An 18,572-nucleotide genomic window follows, 5' to 3' on the forward strand; every position below is an offset into this window, starting at 1 on the left:
CAAGGACTGGTAGCCTAGGAGGAATACAGAAAAATTGTCCAAGCTGCCAGGGATTGGGTTAGGAAAGCTAAAGCCTCAAAGAATTAAAACTGGTCAGGGATGTCAAGGGCAACAAGAAAAGGTTCTACAGGTACACCAGGATAAAAGAAGACTAGGGAAAATATGAGCCCTCTCTAGAAGAAAGTGAGAGACCTGGTTACCCCAAACATGGAGAAGGCTGAGGTACTCAATGATGTTTTTACCTCAGTCTTCATTGATAAGTTCTCCTCCTGAGTCCCAGAAGGCAAAGGTGGGGATTGGGAGAATGAAGAACTGCCCACAGAAGAAGATCAGGTTCAAGACTGTCTAAGGAACCTGAAGGTGCACAAGTTCACAGGACCTGATGCAGAGTATCCGCAGGTCCTGAGGGAACTGGCGGAAGAAGTGGCTAAGCCACTATCCATTGTATTTGAGAACTGTGGAAGTACCCACCAACCTGAAAAGGGAAAACAAACCCCTCATTTTCAAAAAGAGAAAAAAAGAAGACACAAGGCCAGTCTCACCTTGGTGCCTTAGCAAGATCATGGTGCAGCTTCTCCTGGAAACTGCGAGAAGGCACATGAAAAATAAGGAGGTAATGTGTAAGAGCTAACACAACTTCACTAAGGCCAAACCATTCCTGGCAAATTTGTTGCCTTTTTATAATGGCGTTAAGTGTCAGTGCATAAGGGAAGAGCAACTGACATCATGTACCTGGACTCATGCAAAACATTTGACACTCTCTCATTAAGTCCTTGTTTTTAAGTCAGAGCAACAAAGATTTGACAGATGGCCACTCAGTGGATAAACAGCTGGCCGAATGGCTGCACTCAAACAGTTGTGGTTAACAGTTGGATATCCAAGGGGAGACCAGTGACATCTGGAGCTCCTTAGGGGTCAATACTGGGACCAGCACTGTTCAACATCCTGGTGGGTGACATGGACAGTGGGATGGAGAGCACCCTCAGGCAGTCTGCCCACTACACCACGCTCTGTGATGGGATTGACATGCTGCAGAGAAGGGACAGCAGACACAGGGACCTTTATGTACCTGAGAAGTGGGCCCACGTGAACCTCTTGAATTTCAACAAGGCCAAGAACAAGGTCCTGCACCTGGGCTGGGACAAACCTTGGTACCAATGCAGGGTTAGTAGAGAATGGATTGAGAGCAGCTCTGAGGAGAAAGATTCGGAGCTGTTGGTTGATGAGAAGCTCAACATGACCTAGCAATATGCACTTGCAGCCCAGAAAGCCAAACACATCCTGAACTGCATCAAAAGCACAATCGGCCAGCAAGATGAGGGAGGGGATTCTGCTCCTCTGGTCTGGTGAGACCACATATGGAGTGCTGCATCCAGCTCTGGGGACCCCAAAATAAGAAGGATGCAGACCTGTAGCAGCCAAGTCCAGAGGAGGGTAATGAAACTGATCAGAGAGATAAATCTGTCCTATGAGAGAAGGCTGACAGAGCTGGGGCTGTTCAGCCTGGAGAAGAGAAGGCTCTCAGGAGACCTTACTGCAGCCTTCCAGTACCTAAGGAGGCCTGAAAGAGAGCTAGAGAGAGACTTTTTACAAAGCCATGTAGTGACTTAATAAACAGTAATGGCTTCAAACTTAAAGAAGGCAGGTAGCAGAAAGTCTTCATTATGAGAATGGTGAGGCACTGGAACAGGTTACCCAGAAGCTGTGGACACCTCATCCCTGGAAGTGTTCAAGATCAGACAAGATGGGGCTTTGAACAACCTGGTTTTGTGGGAGGTGTCCCTGTTCATGGTAGGTCCCTTCTAACCTAAACCATTCTCTGATTCTATATTTGCACCTTTATCAATTCTTGCCGCTTCTCTTACCTGCACACTTGGCTGCCCAAAAGGGTGTAAAGGAACAACTTCAGCATTTAATTCTGTCAAAACTTATGGGAGTTTTGCACAGATGGTTTCCAAGTTTATTTTAAAGGAAAGAAACTATTCTTGATCTACAAATCTAAAACAATCACGTAGATATTTTGAGTAGCAAAAGTAAGTAATAAAAGTTACTAAAAAATGTACTGTTGTAAAGCTGCAGTCCTACATTTTGATGGGGTGTAAATCTGTTGATGAAAATAGTAGGGAAAAAAGTCATCTTTGGGAGATGAATAAGAAAAATTAAATTTTACACTGTTTTATTGAATTTGCAGAAGTCTATTTTGAATACTGGAGAAATAACATACTGCCTCTGTGCTAAACACAGGTTCAGCAGCTCTGACTTTCCCACATCAACCCAGTAAAATGCTTAGTGCTACCTACCTGAATCATCAGCTAATCTGCTGATTCTCTCCAACACAGCAATACAATCTCTCTCATCATCACTGACTTCCTTCAAAGTGTCCAGCAAACTTCGAGCCACCATTTGCCTAGTTTACAAGAAAGATTAAAAATCAGCATTATTTTTTCCAGAAATACAGCTAAATCAAAAAGTTGTGAATCATAGAATCATAGTTTCTTACACCAAATAGAATTTCATACATATTCACTTTAAATTTAATTTATAAATTATAGTAAATTTAGTTAGTCCTGCTTTGGGAATTCTTACTTCTGATACCTGGCATAATCTTAAAGAATTGTAAGCCTTAAATATAACATTAAAAGTATCCCTTTCATTTACAAGGATAAGAGAAACCAGCCACCAAGACCAGAAATAGTAATCATCTACTAAGTGGGCAAACATAAGCTGAATGCTAGGAAGTCAGAATCAGCCTTCCATCCTCATCTATGAAGTTCCTGATTTGTTCCATACAAAGCAAAGTAACACTAGTATTGTTAAAATGTTTTTAAACAGAACTCTGAATTTATTTTACAAAAGCATGAACACTCAAGCCAAAGATTTTCATACCAATGGTGTCATACTTGACATTTAAACCAATGGTGGTTGACATTTGGAAGTCGAACTTCATTTGAATGCTATGGGTATGTACTGTGAGCGGTGGGTACATACTGTGAAAACAGCACGTACTACCCAACCCATTGTGTACCTGAGACATACGTTAAGCAAAGTACAAACATTAAGAAAACATGAAGTAAGTCAATCAACTCAGTTACTACTTCGAATGCACAAGAAAATTTTCTATGGATTCATTTATGAGTGATGAGATAGTCAGATTTGGGATTTTGTCCTCTGAGGCTCTGTTGCAGCCTATGCTACAAAGTCATACCCATCAGGTACCTAGATAGCCGTAAATGCAGCTGGGAATGTATGGTAATCAACCTTTCTCCTTAAAATCAGCCTGCAATGGCATAACTCTTTTCTCACCCTACTGGATAACATGGATACTGGATAATACCCTACCTGTCAGTTCAGAGAGCTAGAAGAATTATCCCTGGATAATGGAATGGGAATGGGCCAAGGAACAGCGTCCAAGACACTGGTAGATCTGGTAATGCCCTGGAGCAACTCAACCAAACACTGAAGTAGCAAGTGTCAAGTGCCAGGTATTTCCAGAACTGAAGGACAGAAACACTTCTAGGATATAGCCTAGGTAGAAGCACTGTTGACAAACAGCAGTGGTGTAGACAAAAGCAGATGCATACCTAAACTTTATTATGTTCACTACAAGCAGTGAACGTGAGCAGTGGTCAACAACTGGTAAGAGAACAGATGGTTACATTCCTAGTGCACAAGGGAAGCTCAAGAACTTCACAATTCCATGCAATCAGACAAAGGCAGGAGGTTTCCACGAATTCCCAAAGCTAAGCACACATTTTCTCCTTCTGAAAATCAGTAATTTAAATTTTTCACATTGGCCACTTGCAGAACTGTTAACTGTTAACAAATTAAACTGTTTTGACATATAGTTGTATAAAATCTTCTAAGGAAACAAACTGAAGAAATCATTTGCCTTTAACGAATTTCTTCTCCCTCACTCTTTTCAACTCAACAGAAGTACATCTCTCAGCAGAGATCTTGATACGCAGTTAAAATTCAGCCATAAAAACCCTAATGGAGGGAAACAGACTGCATGACACACTAACCTAGAAGCAGAGTTGACTTGGTCTTTTTAAAGGGCTGGACACCTCTGAAAAGAGAAGAGGAACAGATGAAGCAATTTCATAAACCAGCCTATGTGGACACGTGTCTCCTACATGTTAAATGTAGTCTTGGACAGTGAGAGACAAGTCAACTAACCCACTGAGTCTCAGCAAGTAAGGAACCACAGTAAACAGCACTAGAACCCATCTAATAAACAGCTCAAAAGCCCATCTGACTCCTGGGGACTATGGAATGGCTCTCTACCATGCTGGGAGTTTTGAGAAGACTCTCATCTCCTCACAGAGCTGGACTGTAGCGGCTGAATCTCACAGTATCTTCACTAGTTCCTGTGGGCTGGACATGTGGTTATGCAGAAGGCCATAAACCTGCTCAAGAGGAGGAGATGAAAACAGAAATCCTAACCTGAAGTAGACTTGACCTATCTATTAAACCCATTCAATTTATTTCGTGCACTAAATGTAGGATGGCCCCCACCTGCATCCAGACGGTATTTCCCTCTTTAGCTTGTAAAGGAATCAGTGGATCTACTTCACAATAAGCAAATTCTGGTAAAAAGCAAAACAATGAAGTGCAACAGAGTAAGATAAACTCATGTTAGCAAACCTAACTGGATAGGCAGCCAGTAATCACAGAGTAAACACAAAACTCACTGCATTTATTCATCCATCCATCCATGGTTCTGGGAGATGATGGCCACTCGTGTTCTCCAAACATTATAGCCTGCGATCTAGTTCTGCCAAGGTGTGCTTGGTCTATGACTACCACCTAAGCAGCTATGTGTCTATTTATCCATTAAATAGTTTACACACCAAAGAAAGGCCAGAGGTCAAAGGCTGCAGTGTAGCATGTGGTACAAGTACTTCCAATATTATGTGCAGTAGTGGAGGATATTTAGCAAAATTCAAAATTTCATGAGCCTGTCCAACATTAGAAAAAACTGACAGGATATCCTGTAGGAAGACTTAATTGCAATTAGCAGCAGGACAAAATGGGAATGGATTACAAACACCCTGCCTCTATGTCCACATGCAGGTGACAGGTATTTTGAAGACTGTACACACGGACATAATATAGGATGTGACAATATACTCTGAGAAGAACTATAAATATCTCTGCTTTGCTTATTCAAACTCTTTTGAACATCATTAGGTCTTTAGGAAATTTCTACTTTAGAATTTAAATTACTTCACCTGCACAAGGAGCACATTTAGCTAATAAGCATACGTTTAAAAAACTGAAACAATCCCAGAGAAAAATAAAAGGAAAAAAGATACTTTTTTTTGCCCATTTTTTCAGGACTTTTAAATCATAATTTCACAGAATCACAGAATATGCTGAGTTGGAAGGGATCCATAAGGATCACTGAGTCCAACCCTCAGACCTGCACAAGACATCACAAGAGTCACAGCACATGCCTGAGAGCACCAATGACATTTTGTGTTTAAATTAATACTGGCAGTAGTAACTGAGATTGGCAGTGTTTTCCCCAAACAAGCTCAGAGAATACTCAGAATAAACTCCCAATTTGAAAATCAACATCTTTGCACCCTTAAGAAGAAAGGCTAAACATACAGAGGTATATTCAAGCACTGTTGAAGCAATTACGACTTTTCTTAGTGCTTTGGGAAAGTTCTGTCCTTTGTTAGTTCAACTTAAATAATTTTAACATATATTTAAAAGGTAAAATTTCTCAAGCTATATTGTTATATTTAAGTGGTTTATTTGGTATGCACAGACCTGCAAATTTATGTGCAAAAAAAACCCCTTTTTGAGGTTTGTTTCATTTTTTGTTACATTTTAATTTTTGACATACAGTAGGATCAGAAGCACTGAGACAGAAACAGACTAAAGTTAGAGAACAGGAGAAATAACCTAATTTTTACTAAAATGATGAAAAATGACCCTGTCAGAACCAAGGCAGTATAGTTTCACCTGCATGTCCTCAGATGAGTTTAGCATTTCCTTACTGTCAGTACTCAAATACCCAAAAAGAAACTACACTGGGATAGGCTGCAGAGACAGAAGGCAAAAGAAAAACAACTGCAGATGTGGACAATCAAATTCTCAATTAACTTTAATCTGACCATATCTAAATGAAAATAAGGCAAGGTAGTCTCGACATCTCCCAAAACTGTTTGAGAGATTTTGCACATACATTACAGCAGGGATCCTGTAATTACAATATTCCTCTGTTTTAGTGGGGGTACTTCATGCACGCAAGTCCCAGTTTTGAAATACACAGTTAAATGAAGTTCCTGTGAAAGTGTTACTTATAAGCTGTGAGTACACACACATGCTTAATCCCTCTTTGAGATCCAATATATCCTCACTTACTGCAGTTCTATGAGAATTTTGACTGTTGCCAAAAGACTTTTTTCAAAGGACACCAAGCATTCTCCCAAGAGAAAAGCAAAGACGTACTTCAAAACCCAAAGAAGTCTGGCAAGAGGATATCTTCAAATTATCTACATCGATATGCAGATACAGTCTTGATAGCCAAGACTGACCATACTTGTGAAGGAGAGTCAAATAGATTTATTGGGGAGTGCTCTACACTTCTGAGCCTTCTTAATGAGGAATGGAAGCAAGTTCGTGGCAATAATGATTAGAAAAACCTACAAGGGATTAAAAAAAAAAAAAAAAAAAAAAAAAAGAGAGAGAGAGAGAGAAAAAGCTATGCTCCAAACTGCACCAGCAACTGTTTTTTTAAAGCAAGCAGCAAAAGGGATCATCATCCTTGTATGTATGCACACGCACCAGTGCTACCATGCTACCAGACACAAGACCCTGTGTTTTAGGGTGATGGCTTTGGCTTTCTGCTCAACATCTACTCTTGCTGCAATGTGATGTTGGATTATTAAGGCATTTGCTAGAGATGCTTCTCAAATCTGGTCTGGAGGCTGCCTCTTCAATAATCACACCACAGCCAGACTCCCACTTGCCTTATTTTACAGACAAACAGGGGTAATTTATTGTAATATTTGTCAGGTTCCCCTCCATTCTCATAGGCAACATCTGTGGTGCTCATGAGCAACACCTAAACCAGTAAAAATGTAAACCATAACGTACCAAAAGTTGTCACAAAGCAACTCCTTTCAACACTTCGGAAACTGTTAAAGGTTTTCCTACTTCTCTCTCTCTTTTTCATTTAATCCTATCAAAAATCTTACATATTTAGACAAAGAAGACATTCCTATTTCTAAGCCTCATCTCCAGAATTTTTTTAGGACACAGATGAGCATCCATTTCCATCTCAGAACAAGTGGCTGAGAAATCATGAGTGCTCAAGGAATCCACTTAAAGGAGACCAGACTTTTGCAGCTGTTGTTAAAAATCCCTTCATTTTAATCATTCGATACAATCACAGACTGCAAATATGCTGCACAGGTAGATGATTAACCAGATAGAAAAGGATAATAAAACCAAATGCAAAGAGAAATAATACTTAAAATGAAATTGAAAGATTAAAAACTGCCATACTAAAAGCAAATTCATCCAATTAAAGGGAAAAAAAAATCTTACCCTAATTTACCTGGATTAAATGATTATGTTTCAAGAATTTGGAATGTGTAACATGAAGCTTCTACAGAAATGCAAGTTCCAGGTCACAGAAACAACCGAAACATGATTAACTCAATCATAGTATTTTAAAACTTTTAAAATACTCATTAGTTATTGGATGTGTTGATACTATACTAAGACATAGGAATAAACAAATGTAATTTAATTAAACTTTTTCCTTTTAAATGCTCCAGTTCCTCTGCTTAGCTGAAATCCCTCCTATTATTCTGAGACTGACTAATGCTGAATCATCATAAAGTGACTGCAGTAGTCACTATCATTTATTCTAAGTGCTACTCAATTATACCACTAATAATTATCATTTGCTATTTCCTATATTTTCATATGCTACATAACACAATAGGCCTACAAAGAGATCTAGGATTAAAAAAAAACATGTTTGTACCAGCAAAAATAATCCAAACAAGCAAACATAGGAAAAACTACAGTTACTCTGACCACGCTTCCCTGCAGGAAAGCAAAGGACATATAAAGCTGGACAGAACTATTAAAAGAATTTCCAGTTTAGGCATGCCCATATCCAATGCAATCCATACAGTTTTTTCTCAGGTGGGCAAGGAAAATATTAGGACCAGCATTCTTGGTTAAAATTCAAGACAAACAACTTGAGTTTCTGAGTTTGTTCTCCTCCCTACTGGCTTTTATTATATAATTGTCACCTGGAGCCCTGAAAGCTCCTCTTCCCTCCCTCCCCATGCAAAAATTCTCTCCTGGTAGAGTAAGTGCCAATTCCATCTTGAATTGTAAAATATAGCAAACTTTGGATTTCAGGAAAAAACAAAATTTGAAAATGAGGTGTATTTCAGAACTCATCTGTGCATACAGGTTTATGCAGGTTGTAACAAGAGAAACCATTCTGCAATTTTCAGCTTCGATTCAATGGTACGTTCACACACGTAGTGTGGAATTTTAAGTACAGTTCACATGACAAAAGTTAAGAACAGGGCTAAATCCCTTCCGAACCCAGGCCATGAACAACAAAACAGAGGCTATCCTATTGGGTGGTTGATCACAGACTTTGCTTCTGCATATTACTTTATTAAGAATTCAACATTAAAGCAAACACACTTTATTAAAAGCTTACTTGAAGCCCAAACTAAACCATGTTCAAATAAAATACCAGAAAATCTCAACGTTAACATATTTTATACATTTCTGTGATCCTGTCACTGTTTAAAGTTCCAATTAAAATAAACTATGGGTTCAAACTTCTCCATTCGAGAGCAGAGCGCCTGAGTGCAAGGGGATGGGGTGGGATGTGTGCCTGTCTAAAGTATGCTACAACACCTGTGCTTTTAAATGAAGCAATCACCTCAGTGGCATTACAGAAATAAAAAGGGGAAAATGCAGAACACAGTATTAACTGGTCAAGTTCACTTTCAATAACCAGAAGCAGCAACATTCAAACTGTAAACTACAGAGGAGATTGATTCTGAAAATAAGTTCTTGGGTTTCTCTTGGCAATCTCTTGGCTGTTTATTATACTCTCCTGACTGTTCATGAAGTATTTTCCTAAACTGCCTTTCACACAGACTTATGGATGGAGTTTACTATCACCTTAAAGTCCTGTACCAACAGGAATATTAGCATCTGCAAAGAAACCTAAACAATTGCTCCAATTAATGAAGTTCAAGAAGTCCTTTACTACAGTTGCTTAAAAGGTGAACTAATGTTTTTCTGTTATCATTAATATTTTGCTCTAAGTAGAAGCTGTATGAGCAAACAGAAGGAGGGGTGGAAACAGAATTTTCATAAAGGTGTTGAGTTTTTTGAAATTATTTGTATTCCATGCAAATTAACTTCAGTCAGATTCAATCAGATGCATAGTTTGCATACCATTAGCCAGACAGGACATTTAAAAAGCATACCTGTTAAATATGTTCTCACTTGCAGCGTACTTGTCCAATCTTCCCAAAGGCGTCAACATCTCATCTTGTGAGACAAAGTCCAGGGCTGAAGGTATAATAATCACATCAGACTCTGAGCTGTAGTCATCCACACCAACTATCAGAGATATCAGAAATATTCCTTATAATCACAATAGTTTGACACTAAAATGATGTCTGTTGTTGGTCTGAAATACAGAAGTTTAGGCAAGGTCCCATTGACAACATATTTAGTAACTGCATCCCATTGTTCCCACCAGCTTCCCCAGCTCCCTATACAAGTGTGAGTGATGATGTATAAATGGATTTTGAGTCACTTCTCTAAGTTCCCAAGTAAGATTCATCACTAAATTTTCTGAGTATTTTTATACCTTATATGTTTCTCAAGCAAATTACTCTTATCTAATTGTAAAGGCAGCTTTTTGAAGACACGTACTCACATCATAGCTGAAGGTAGCCCTGAGTTTATACAACATGATCTAACAGACCAAAAAGACTTTGTTCTAAAACAGAAAAATCTAAACCAAGCATGTCAAAAAAAATTCAGTGTCTTGCTACATCTGACTATGAAATAAAATGGGCACAATTCACCTACTGCATAATTATTAACCAGCAAATCATCAGGGAACTTAATATACAGATGCCTTTATCAACACAGAATCAAAGAAGTGGAGAAAAGTCCAATCCTGTTCTGCAGAGCTGCTTAAGAATTAGGATTTGAATTACCACCTTTTTCGTTTTTGTATGTCCTCAAAACTGCTCTAAAACTCAGTTCCATAGCAAACACACACTTCTGGCTGCAAATGAGATCACCTGTTGGAAAGGTCACCTCCGTTAGTCCTGAAAACACAACACTAGAGTACACTACCCCTATTCTCCAGTCCTGCCAAATCCCTCTGAAAGGCATTTCATCTCTGAAATGCCTTTTCATAACTTGCAAAGAGAGAAGATCAGAAGACAGACTTACAAGTCCAATAATGACTTTTTAAAAATGAATTCTACAAAAAGGAAGAAAACATAATATTATTGTCCTCTTACCCTCCATATAATTATGCTGTGCTATATAAATTACTTACCAAATACTGTGTTATTATTTTCAACATTCAGAATACATAAACAGCTACCACTGCCTGAACATCTTCCTTACTGTACTTCAAATATCAAAAGACAAACACTGAGCGCTGGGAGAGTTATATTTTTAGACATAAACTAAGTTAATGGCATCCTGTTTGCCAACAAAGTAACTCTCCCATTTTCTACATAGGGAATCCATGGACATCCACTGATCCCATTCTTGGACAAGGGACCAGATTTTGCAGGTGCTGATAGGACATGAAATTCCTGCCAGAAATCAAATGAAAAAGTGATGGGGAATGAGCAAGTGTATAAGAACAATCTAAGAGATGGGAGAAAGAAAGAAAGTGTACTAGGAGCCAAAGGAAATGGAAGAGTAATCTGAGAAGGGGAATTAGTGAATTAGTGGTGTTAGATATTTGTAAGGTAGAGGATAGAATAACAAACTGCAGGGGGAGGAAGGAAAGGCTGAAAAGAAAGATCAGCTGCAAAAAGCTATTGCAACACAAAGGGAAAGTGTTTAGCAACTCCAGGTTTACATAACTGTTTGAACTTGTATTTGATTTGGGTTTGTTTGGGTTTAATTTTTGTTGTTTAGTTTGGGCTTTTTGCAAGAATCTGTTTTATTTTCACAGGAAGTGGAAGATGAGTAAAAGTGAACTCATAGTCCAAGCTAGGACTTTATACCAGGTTAAGTTAACAAGGAACAGGCTACATCCTTTCACAGACTCATAGGCCTTTAATTCAACCCACAAATCCAACTGAGACCAGGGATTTTTCTGTGTTTTTTTTTGTTCTGCCATCTCACACCCAGACTATTTCAGTTGAAGATATCTTCAACTATCATCCAGTCCAACTGCCCAACTACCTCAGGGCTGACCAAAACTTAAATCACTTCCCTCTCCACTTCCCATTCTCAGGAATCTACAGAAAGTGATGAAGTCACCCCTCAGCTTCCTTCTCTCCAAACTAGACAGTGAAATTACTTCTATGACAGGGTCTTATTTTTCTGTTTCAGTGTCTGCTGATCATACTGTAATTTTAAAAACATAAATTGAAGAAACTACGTCAAAATACCAACATAAAAATAACTATACTGCTGACAGTAAATATTTAGCTACCAAACTCATGAATAACAAAAAAATAAAACGGTGACCATTACATGCACCACCAATTTTACTCACTCAATTTCCCTGTTCTCAACCTCAGCCTTGTTCTGTGTTCCTTCTTGTACCCTCTACATTTATTTTTCTACAATTTTTGCCTCATGAAACCAGTTAAGTCAACCCAATTGCTAAATCCACTCTATATCAGATGTAAATACGAATGACAAAAATATGAGCATCTGCTTACAATTTATCTGTTTGATGTCTCCTACTAGTTCAAACAGTGAGTTGTGTGGATTTAGTTCTGCTGAGTTTATGAATTGTAAAATTAGGCTTAGCACTACATTGAGCTTGATGTCTCTCTGCTACCAAACAACATTTATTATTTAAATAACTCTAGCATCTCAGCTCATAGTCACAGAAGTGATCATTCAAATGACAGCATCTTGACTAACACAACTATAATACAGGGAGGGAAAGGGTGGTAAAAATACATCAATCAGTACATGAAGTATTACGGTTCTAGTAAACTGCTGTTACATTTACATTACATACTTATTTTCACTTTCACAACATCTGTCCAAGTCAAAAGAGACAGTCCATTCTAACAAAGAACTCCTATTCCAAAAAAGCCCCTCAAGTGGATGCTTGTCTTCTACTCGCCACAAACATGAATCACCAACATCTGACCACTCCTCATATAAAATGCATAAAGGACATATTTTGTGTTGTTCAATAAACCAAGTCACTGTGCTATTCCCTCCATGTTACACCAAAAAAATTACCAAAAAGGCTGTTAACTGAACATTGCCTCTTCAGCCCTACCTACTCTGCCTTCCATCCAACTTTGAGCACTTGACTAAGTACCACAGGACCTTCTGTGAATTTTACAAATGCAAACCACACCCTTAAACAACACAAGCATACTGGTTTTGGCTGGGACAGCAATAAAGTTCTCCATAGTAGCTTATATGGGGATACTATGTACATTTCCCACCTATTCAATGGGAGAGCATCAAGAGGAATAGAAAAGATGCTGACAGTGTTTAAGCCCTGTCTTCAACAGTAACTAACACATCAGTGAGTTATTAATACTAGTTTCAGCATAAATCCAAAACATTGTCCCAGATAAGGTATTATAGAGAAATTTAACTCTATGCCAGTCAAAACCAGTACAAATTTTGGCTAATTCAAATGAAAAATACACACATCCCGCTTCAGAATGCAAACCAGGTGAAAGGACCACGTATTACTTATCTACTGCAGAAAAACCAGGGGTCAATTTTCTTATTTTTCTGCACTTTTTCAAACAGGTGTAAGTACTGACCAAATCCACAGAAAGCATATAAGCTACAAGACACCACTGAAATCTATTGCTAGTGCAGAGCCTTTACTACCTTCTAATCTGGTCTTATGTGTTCACACAAGCATGCAAAAGTAGAGCTAGAGAAAACAGGAGTTCCCATAAGAACACACTATCCCAGGAGTTCAAAGTCAGTAGTGGTGTCAGGAGGAGAAACAGCAATTGCACAATGATGTCAAAAGCAACTACAGTGCTTCTATTTCCATACATTCAAGTACCAAAGCAGAGCAAAATGAATACATTCATAATTTATCCAGACAAAGTTTGCAAGTTTCTCTTCAAAACTCTACACAGTGACTGCCAAACACAAGGAAGCATCACGTAACAAGACATGCACTGCCTTTTTCTTCCATGTTTGACTGCCATTAACTTCTCTTGTATTAGAGAAGCCAAGTAACTTCTCCTCTGTGTACCTTCATTTTCCAATCAAAATATTTGTTTGAGTATTTTTTGTAGAAGCTGTTCAAGCTTGTCTATCTTGCACCTGGTCCATATTGTACTGTGTCAAAATATATTTCAACATTCGCTGCTTTAAGCTTTCCTGTTTCCCTTAAGCTCTCCTCTGGTTTATGGCAAGGATACAACATTAACATGACCCAGTTATTAACTAATGTGAACTATACAGCAGTCTTGCTGAGGCAGACTACATTTAGGGGTGCTTAGTCAACCACTGCCAAGCTTGGCTGAGCATACAACAACAATACAGAGGTCCATTTAAAACTCAGTCCCCTATAAAACCACAGCTTCTAGGCCAATTTTCAAGGGAGTTTTTCTACTACGTATCTCACCCTCATAGTATCTTTCACAAAGGTCTCCCATACTAAATCTTCTAGAGAGAGGTGCACAAAATCACATTTGAAAAATATAACTACTATTTTTTTCTTATTTAATAATGCAGGAACAATTCTCTGCCATAAACTGTTCAGTAACAAGGCCTATATGTATTCTTCTTATTCTTCTGTATTTCCTATAAGCCCCATGGCAGAAACATATTCTTTGTTTTGGCATAGAAACTCAGTGACAAGAAGTCTATTTTAAAAAAATAAGCAACTTTCAGTTCTGAAAGCTGAGCAACAAACAGCTTTAAGGAGTCAGGATTTCCAGCTAATATCAACAGCTCTCTCATTTTATCTTCTGCACCCCCAAAGAGTTCTCAAGATCTACTGCAAAAACTATGTGGCAGATATATCTGCTAAAATAGACAAACTTTTATTCAATTTTAGTATAAGCTACTTATTGCACTCTACATCAATTGTTATCATATGTATATTCAGGATAATACAGCACTTATATGCAGAAAGAACTGGGCTCTGTTCTGCTGTTCAGGCAAGTAGTTTTTCTGCTTAACTGTAAAGCAAGAATTGTAATCTTATGAGCCCAGACATTTGATATCATGACCACAAAATAACAGCAGCAAGTTTTGTTCTAAATTACTGCCCTCCATGCTACAAGAGAATAAATCCACCTTAGGTTCAGAGTTCTGCGGAACACAAGTAGTATTCTCAGGCTTTCCATATTGTAAACACATTCATTTCCAGGTAACTTTCTGTAAGAAATGTCACTTTGCATCTGATGTGCTGCAAAGAGAAATTCACCTCAGCCTGAGCACTAATGCTTAAGCATCTGCATTTGTTCACAGCTGAACTCACTACTCTTAACCCTTTCCTACTGCACGATGTCCCAGCTCTGGCTCTGTGGTGACAACAAAGCATCAGTGACATTATTTCAGATTAATCTGCTACCACATATTTACTGCACTGCTTCAGTAACATTAACCAACAGCTATTGCAATGGCAACCACACAAATTTTACAAAATGTGCTTGTCATGCTGAATTCTACCACAATGCCTGCCCCATCCAGGCATCACTCACTGGTCATCACAGAACCCACCATCAGAAAGCAGGAGCTGTTTTTTCCATGAGACACTTAAAATCTACTTTCTCTGTTCTTCTCCTGCTGTAATCCAAGACTGAAAATGCAACTGAGAAGCCACAAGATGTGTGATTCTACTTGGCAAAAGTCATCACTGCAAGTGATAATGTCAGATTCCAGCCCACCTACCATATTAGCAGTAACAAGAACCACCCTTTTCCTTCTGTGTTTCTCCCCTAAATTAGCCCTTCCAACCATGGAGCACTATCAGACTTGAGCCTCTTATGAATGTCAAGTTACCGCACCTGAATGCACAGACTTTGTTGTATGAACTCCAAGTTTGGTGGGACTGGGTTTGGGAGTTGGGCAGAAGGAGTAGAGAGGAAGGAGCAAGAAGAAGATAAGAAAGGTGGAAATGCAAAGCAGCTCTTATGCAATTATCACATTAGCCCCTATGCAGCACTTTGATAGCAGAGTTTGCTAACAGCCGGAAGCACAGACACAGCAAACTCTTTAAAACAGAGCTTGAGTACAGGTTTGGGGAGCTAGGGACTGGGAGCACTTAGCAGATGAAAGACATAGGAATCAAAAAATCAGCAGCTGTTTGCACACAAAACTGATGCAAGCATGGCATAACAAATTTCAAAGACCCAGTTGACTAAATGTAACAGGCTATGAGAATTTTTTATTTAGCAAAGGCCTGCACAAAAAGATAGCTATCAAGCTGCCACAGGAACTGCATTTCTCATCAAGCATCAGAGGAAACAAGGGGCAGTACAAAATTCTTTAAGCAAGGACAAGGGGTGGAGCTACACACAAGTTTGTTTCTTTCAGGCATAAGCAAGCAGCGTTGAAAATCCTGATTTGCTCTGAGAAAAAAAGGAACAGTTCTATCTCATATTGCTCACTAGTCATTTATTTGCACAACAGCTGAATGTACCTTCTACCGATTAACAGTTTGACCTGCAACAAATGCTGCTCCAGAGGAAACTGAAACAAAGAGAAGGATATCCAAGCTACCAGTTTAAACAATCAACAGTTTACATTCTGTCTGCCTATTTCCTGTAAGGAGCATGTCACACCCATCACCAAGGCACTCAAGTTCCCTGCTATTTAAGTCCCTGTCTTCTACCCTTTCAAAAAACTGCATGCATTTAAGAATTGAGGAATGAGGTCAGAGTGAAGCAAAAGCCAGCTACTTTAAGTAGGAGGTTCCTCTAAGGTACGTTTTTCCCCTCTACAAGGTCATTACTGTCAAAAGAAGGTATCCCTTTTCTCTCTGCAGAGCACTGCTGTTCATGGGATTTTTAACTGACCTAATGACTGACTGAGAATTTTGTAGTACTGGGAGGAAAATCCTACTTCCATCTTCAACCATCAAGTTCTCTCTGGTCCTACCACAATAGGACACGTGCATTCACTGCACTTGGGGCCATGCTCAAATTCTGCCACACAACTGAGTAGCTGGTATACGCAAAACCACCAAGTTCAAACCATATGTGCCTTAACATTAGACTAACTAGAAGGAAGAGAGATATGAAGCAAGCAGCTGGAGCTCAAACACTCCAAAGACTTGTGCAAGCTTTGCAATGCTTGGTGTGACACCATGAGTTATGACACATCAGCTACCAAGTGTTGTTCCGCTATGGAGGGACTTCGACAGCATCACTGCAGTAACCAAAATACACTTACTTGGGCTAAACACTGCAGAGAAGGCAAGCTCTACAACTAGGACATCCATAAGCTATAAAACATGGTTTTGCAACATAAACCCTTTCACAACTTTCTAACTGCACTTTTCCCCTCTCCGCTTAAATCCCAGACAATGTTCTTGAGAGCTGCTTGACAGCTTTCAAAACTCTAGGTGGGATAAACCTCTGGGCATACAGAGAAGTTCCTGTTGCAACTCTCCACACTCTGTCTGTGCTCAGTATAAAGTCTAAAACTGGTCTATGGGAGAAGGTTGAGCAGTGCAGAATGCAGTGGATTCACTCTTACAAAAAGTATGAACATGGTTGGGGTGTTCATGGGTGTTTGTTTCAATGCAATTTAATGTTTACATTACTTGCGCAAGCATGCATCCCTACAGACTAATCAAGCTGTTCCTCCTGTAGGCTACAGAGGAAGGAAAAGGTAGTCTCTCCTCCATTCAAATATTTTGGAACTGTTCAGACACTATGGTAACAACACAAAAAAATTCCCTAAGCGGATTTGTTTATCAGAGAAAAATGTTTCAACAGTCTGCAATATCACTCATATACCACGTCCATTTTAGACATTAATCTATTTAGCTTTTGCAGAAACTGTACAGAGAAAAACACAGATTTATGGTACTATTTGCCTCTCTATTTTCTTTACCTTAAAAACAGTAAGAAAATCTCACCAAATCAGTGGTCTCAACTGCCAGTGCAGTTGTTCCACTGTTGCAAACAAACCCTTCACAAACATACTCTGACATTTTAACCTATCCAGTAGGGCTTTAACACCCTACTGCCAGAAAGAACTGCAGCATCCCTCTCAAACCAAGGAACAGCCACACTAGTTTTTTACTGTACCCTCTAAGGCAGACAGAGGAGGCCTGATATTCCGGGAACCTTTAGAGGCAGCTGTCCCTGCCTCGTTCTTCCAAAGAGGGAACTGTTCCCCCAGCTCTCAAAGCAGAAGCTATCCTTTCATCCAGTTCTGCTCATGTTGTAACTCTTGCAATGAAAACCTCCTGCCCACACAGAGGGAAAGTCTTAGCAGCAAAAGGCACACAGGAAAGAAAAGCATTTCAGCTTCAACACACTGCAGTCTGCCAGCTCCACAATAGGTCAGCAGTCAGAAATAACTGCAAGCACCAAGGTTTCACTATCTTAAGCCTGGGATTTTGAACATTTCCAGATCCCTCATGACTCTTTCACTCCTGTTTTTTAGCTGCAAGTGGGAGAGAAAGGGAGAAGGAGAAGAATATCCAAAACCCTGGAAGATAAATTGTAAGACAAGGAGAGGGGAAAAAAAAAAAAGCTGGCAACCTTAACTGAGGATCCCTGCCAGAGATGGGATAATAAAAGTTGGCTGGTGAAAAGCACATTCCCACATCAGAAGTGATGCTAGTGGCCTCCGAAAGCTGAAAGCCTAGAAAATTACTTCTTCAATCCGCTACTAGGTGTAATGGAGAAAAAATGTGCAGCTGCACGAGAAAGGTTCATTAGCCTACATCAAATCAAGCACAATCCTTTCCTCACATCATCTTCTTTTCTCTAGGATCCTAAGAGGTTGCTGGAGAAAGAGAGACTAACCATTACCCACCTGAGACCACTAACACCAGAATTCCATGGGGACACAGCCATCCACCTGAGTCTCCCAATTTCTTTGAAGGTCAATCACCACATTAAAAGACAAAGAAATGAACTGAAGTGTTGGGAGAATTAAACCCTGATCTCCAGGGAAAACAGACTTAACAAGTGTGCTTCATTAGCATTAAGGAATGGTTATTGGATTCCCAAAGGAGCAGAATCTCAGTCACACCAGAAAACTGATTCCAATCACTACAGAAAGTCTGCCATTAATTTTTGTTATTACTTTTTTGCAATGCTTAAATGCCAACCCAGTAACTCAAACTATCTCAGCACTCTTTCACCAGAGCTCAGACTCTGATGGGACCA

General features: G+C 39.2%; 1 protein-coding gene across 13 annotated transcripts in view; it reads right to left on the minus strand.

Annotated features, from left to right (window-relative positions):
• Nucleotides 1–18,572, minus strand: part of PPP4R1 (protein phosphatase 4 regulatory subunit 1) — a 283,628-nt gene that overhangs the window by 39,881 nt on the left and 225,175 nt on the right. For 5 of the 13 annotated variants that reach the window (XM_068192324.1, XM_068192305.1, XM_068192279.1 and 2 more), the window contains 2 exons: nt 9,492–9,576; nt 2,301–2,407 (listed from right to left, as the gene is read on the minus strand). In XM_068192324.1, coding sequence (XP_068048425.1) covers nt 2,301–2,407; nt 9,492–9,550 — 166 coding nt within the window. In that variant the 5' untranslated portion in view covers nt 9,551–9,576. Of the gene's footprint in view, nt 1–2,300; nt 2,408–4,022; nt 4,067–9,491; nt 9,629–10,238; nt 10,303–18,572 lie in introns of those variants that run through there. The other 8 variants (XM_068192314.1, XM_068192276.1, XM_068192259.1 and 5 more) reach the window with 4 other exon arrangements.

Source organism: Anomalospiza imberbis, chromosome 1 (genome assembly GCF_031753505.1).
Source record: "Anomalospiza imberbis isolate Cuckoo-Finch-1a 21T00152 chromosome 1, ASM3175350v1, whole genome shotgun sequence".
Taxonomy (NCBI): Eukaryota; Metazoa; Chordata; class Aves; order Passeriformes; family Viduidae; genus Anomalospiza; species Anomalospiza imberbis.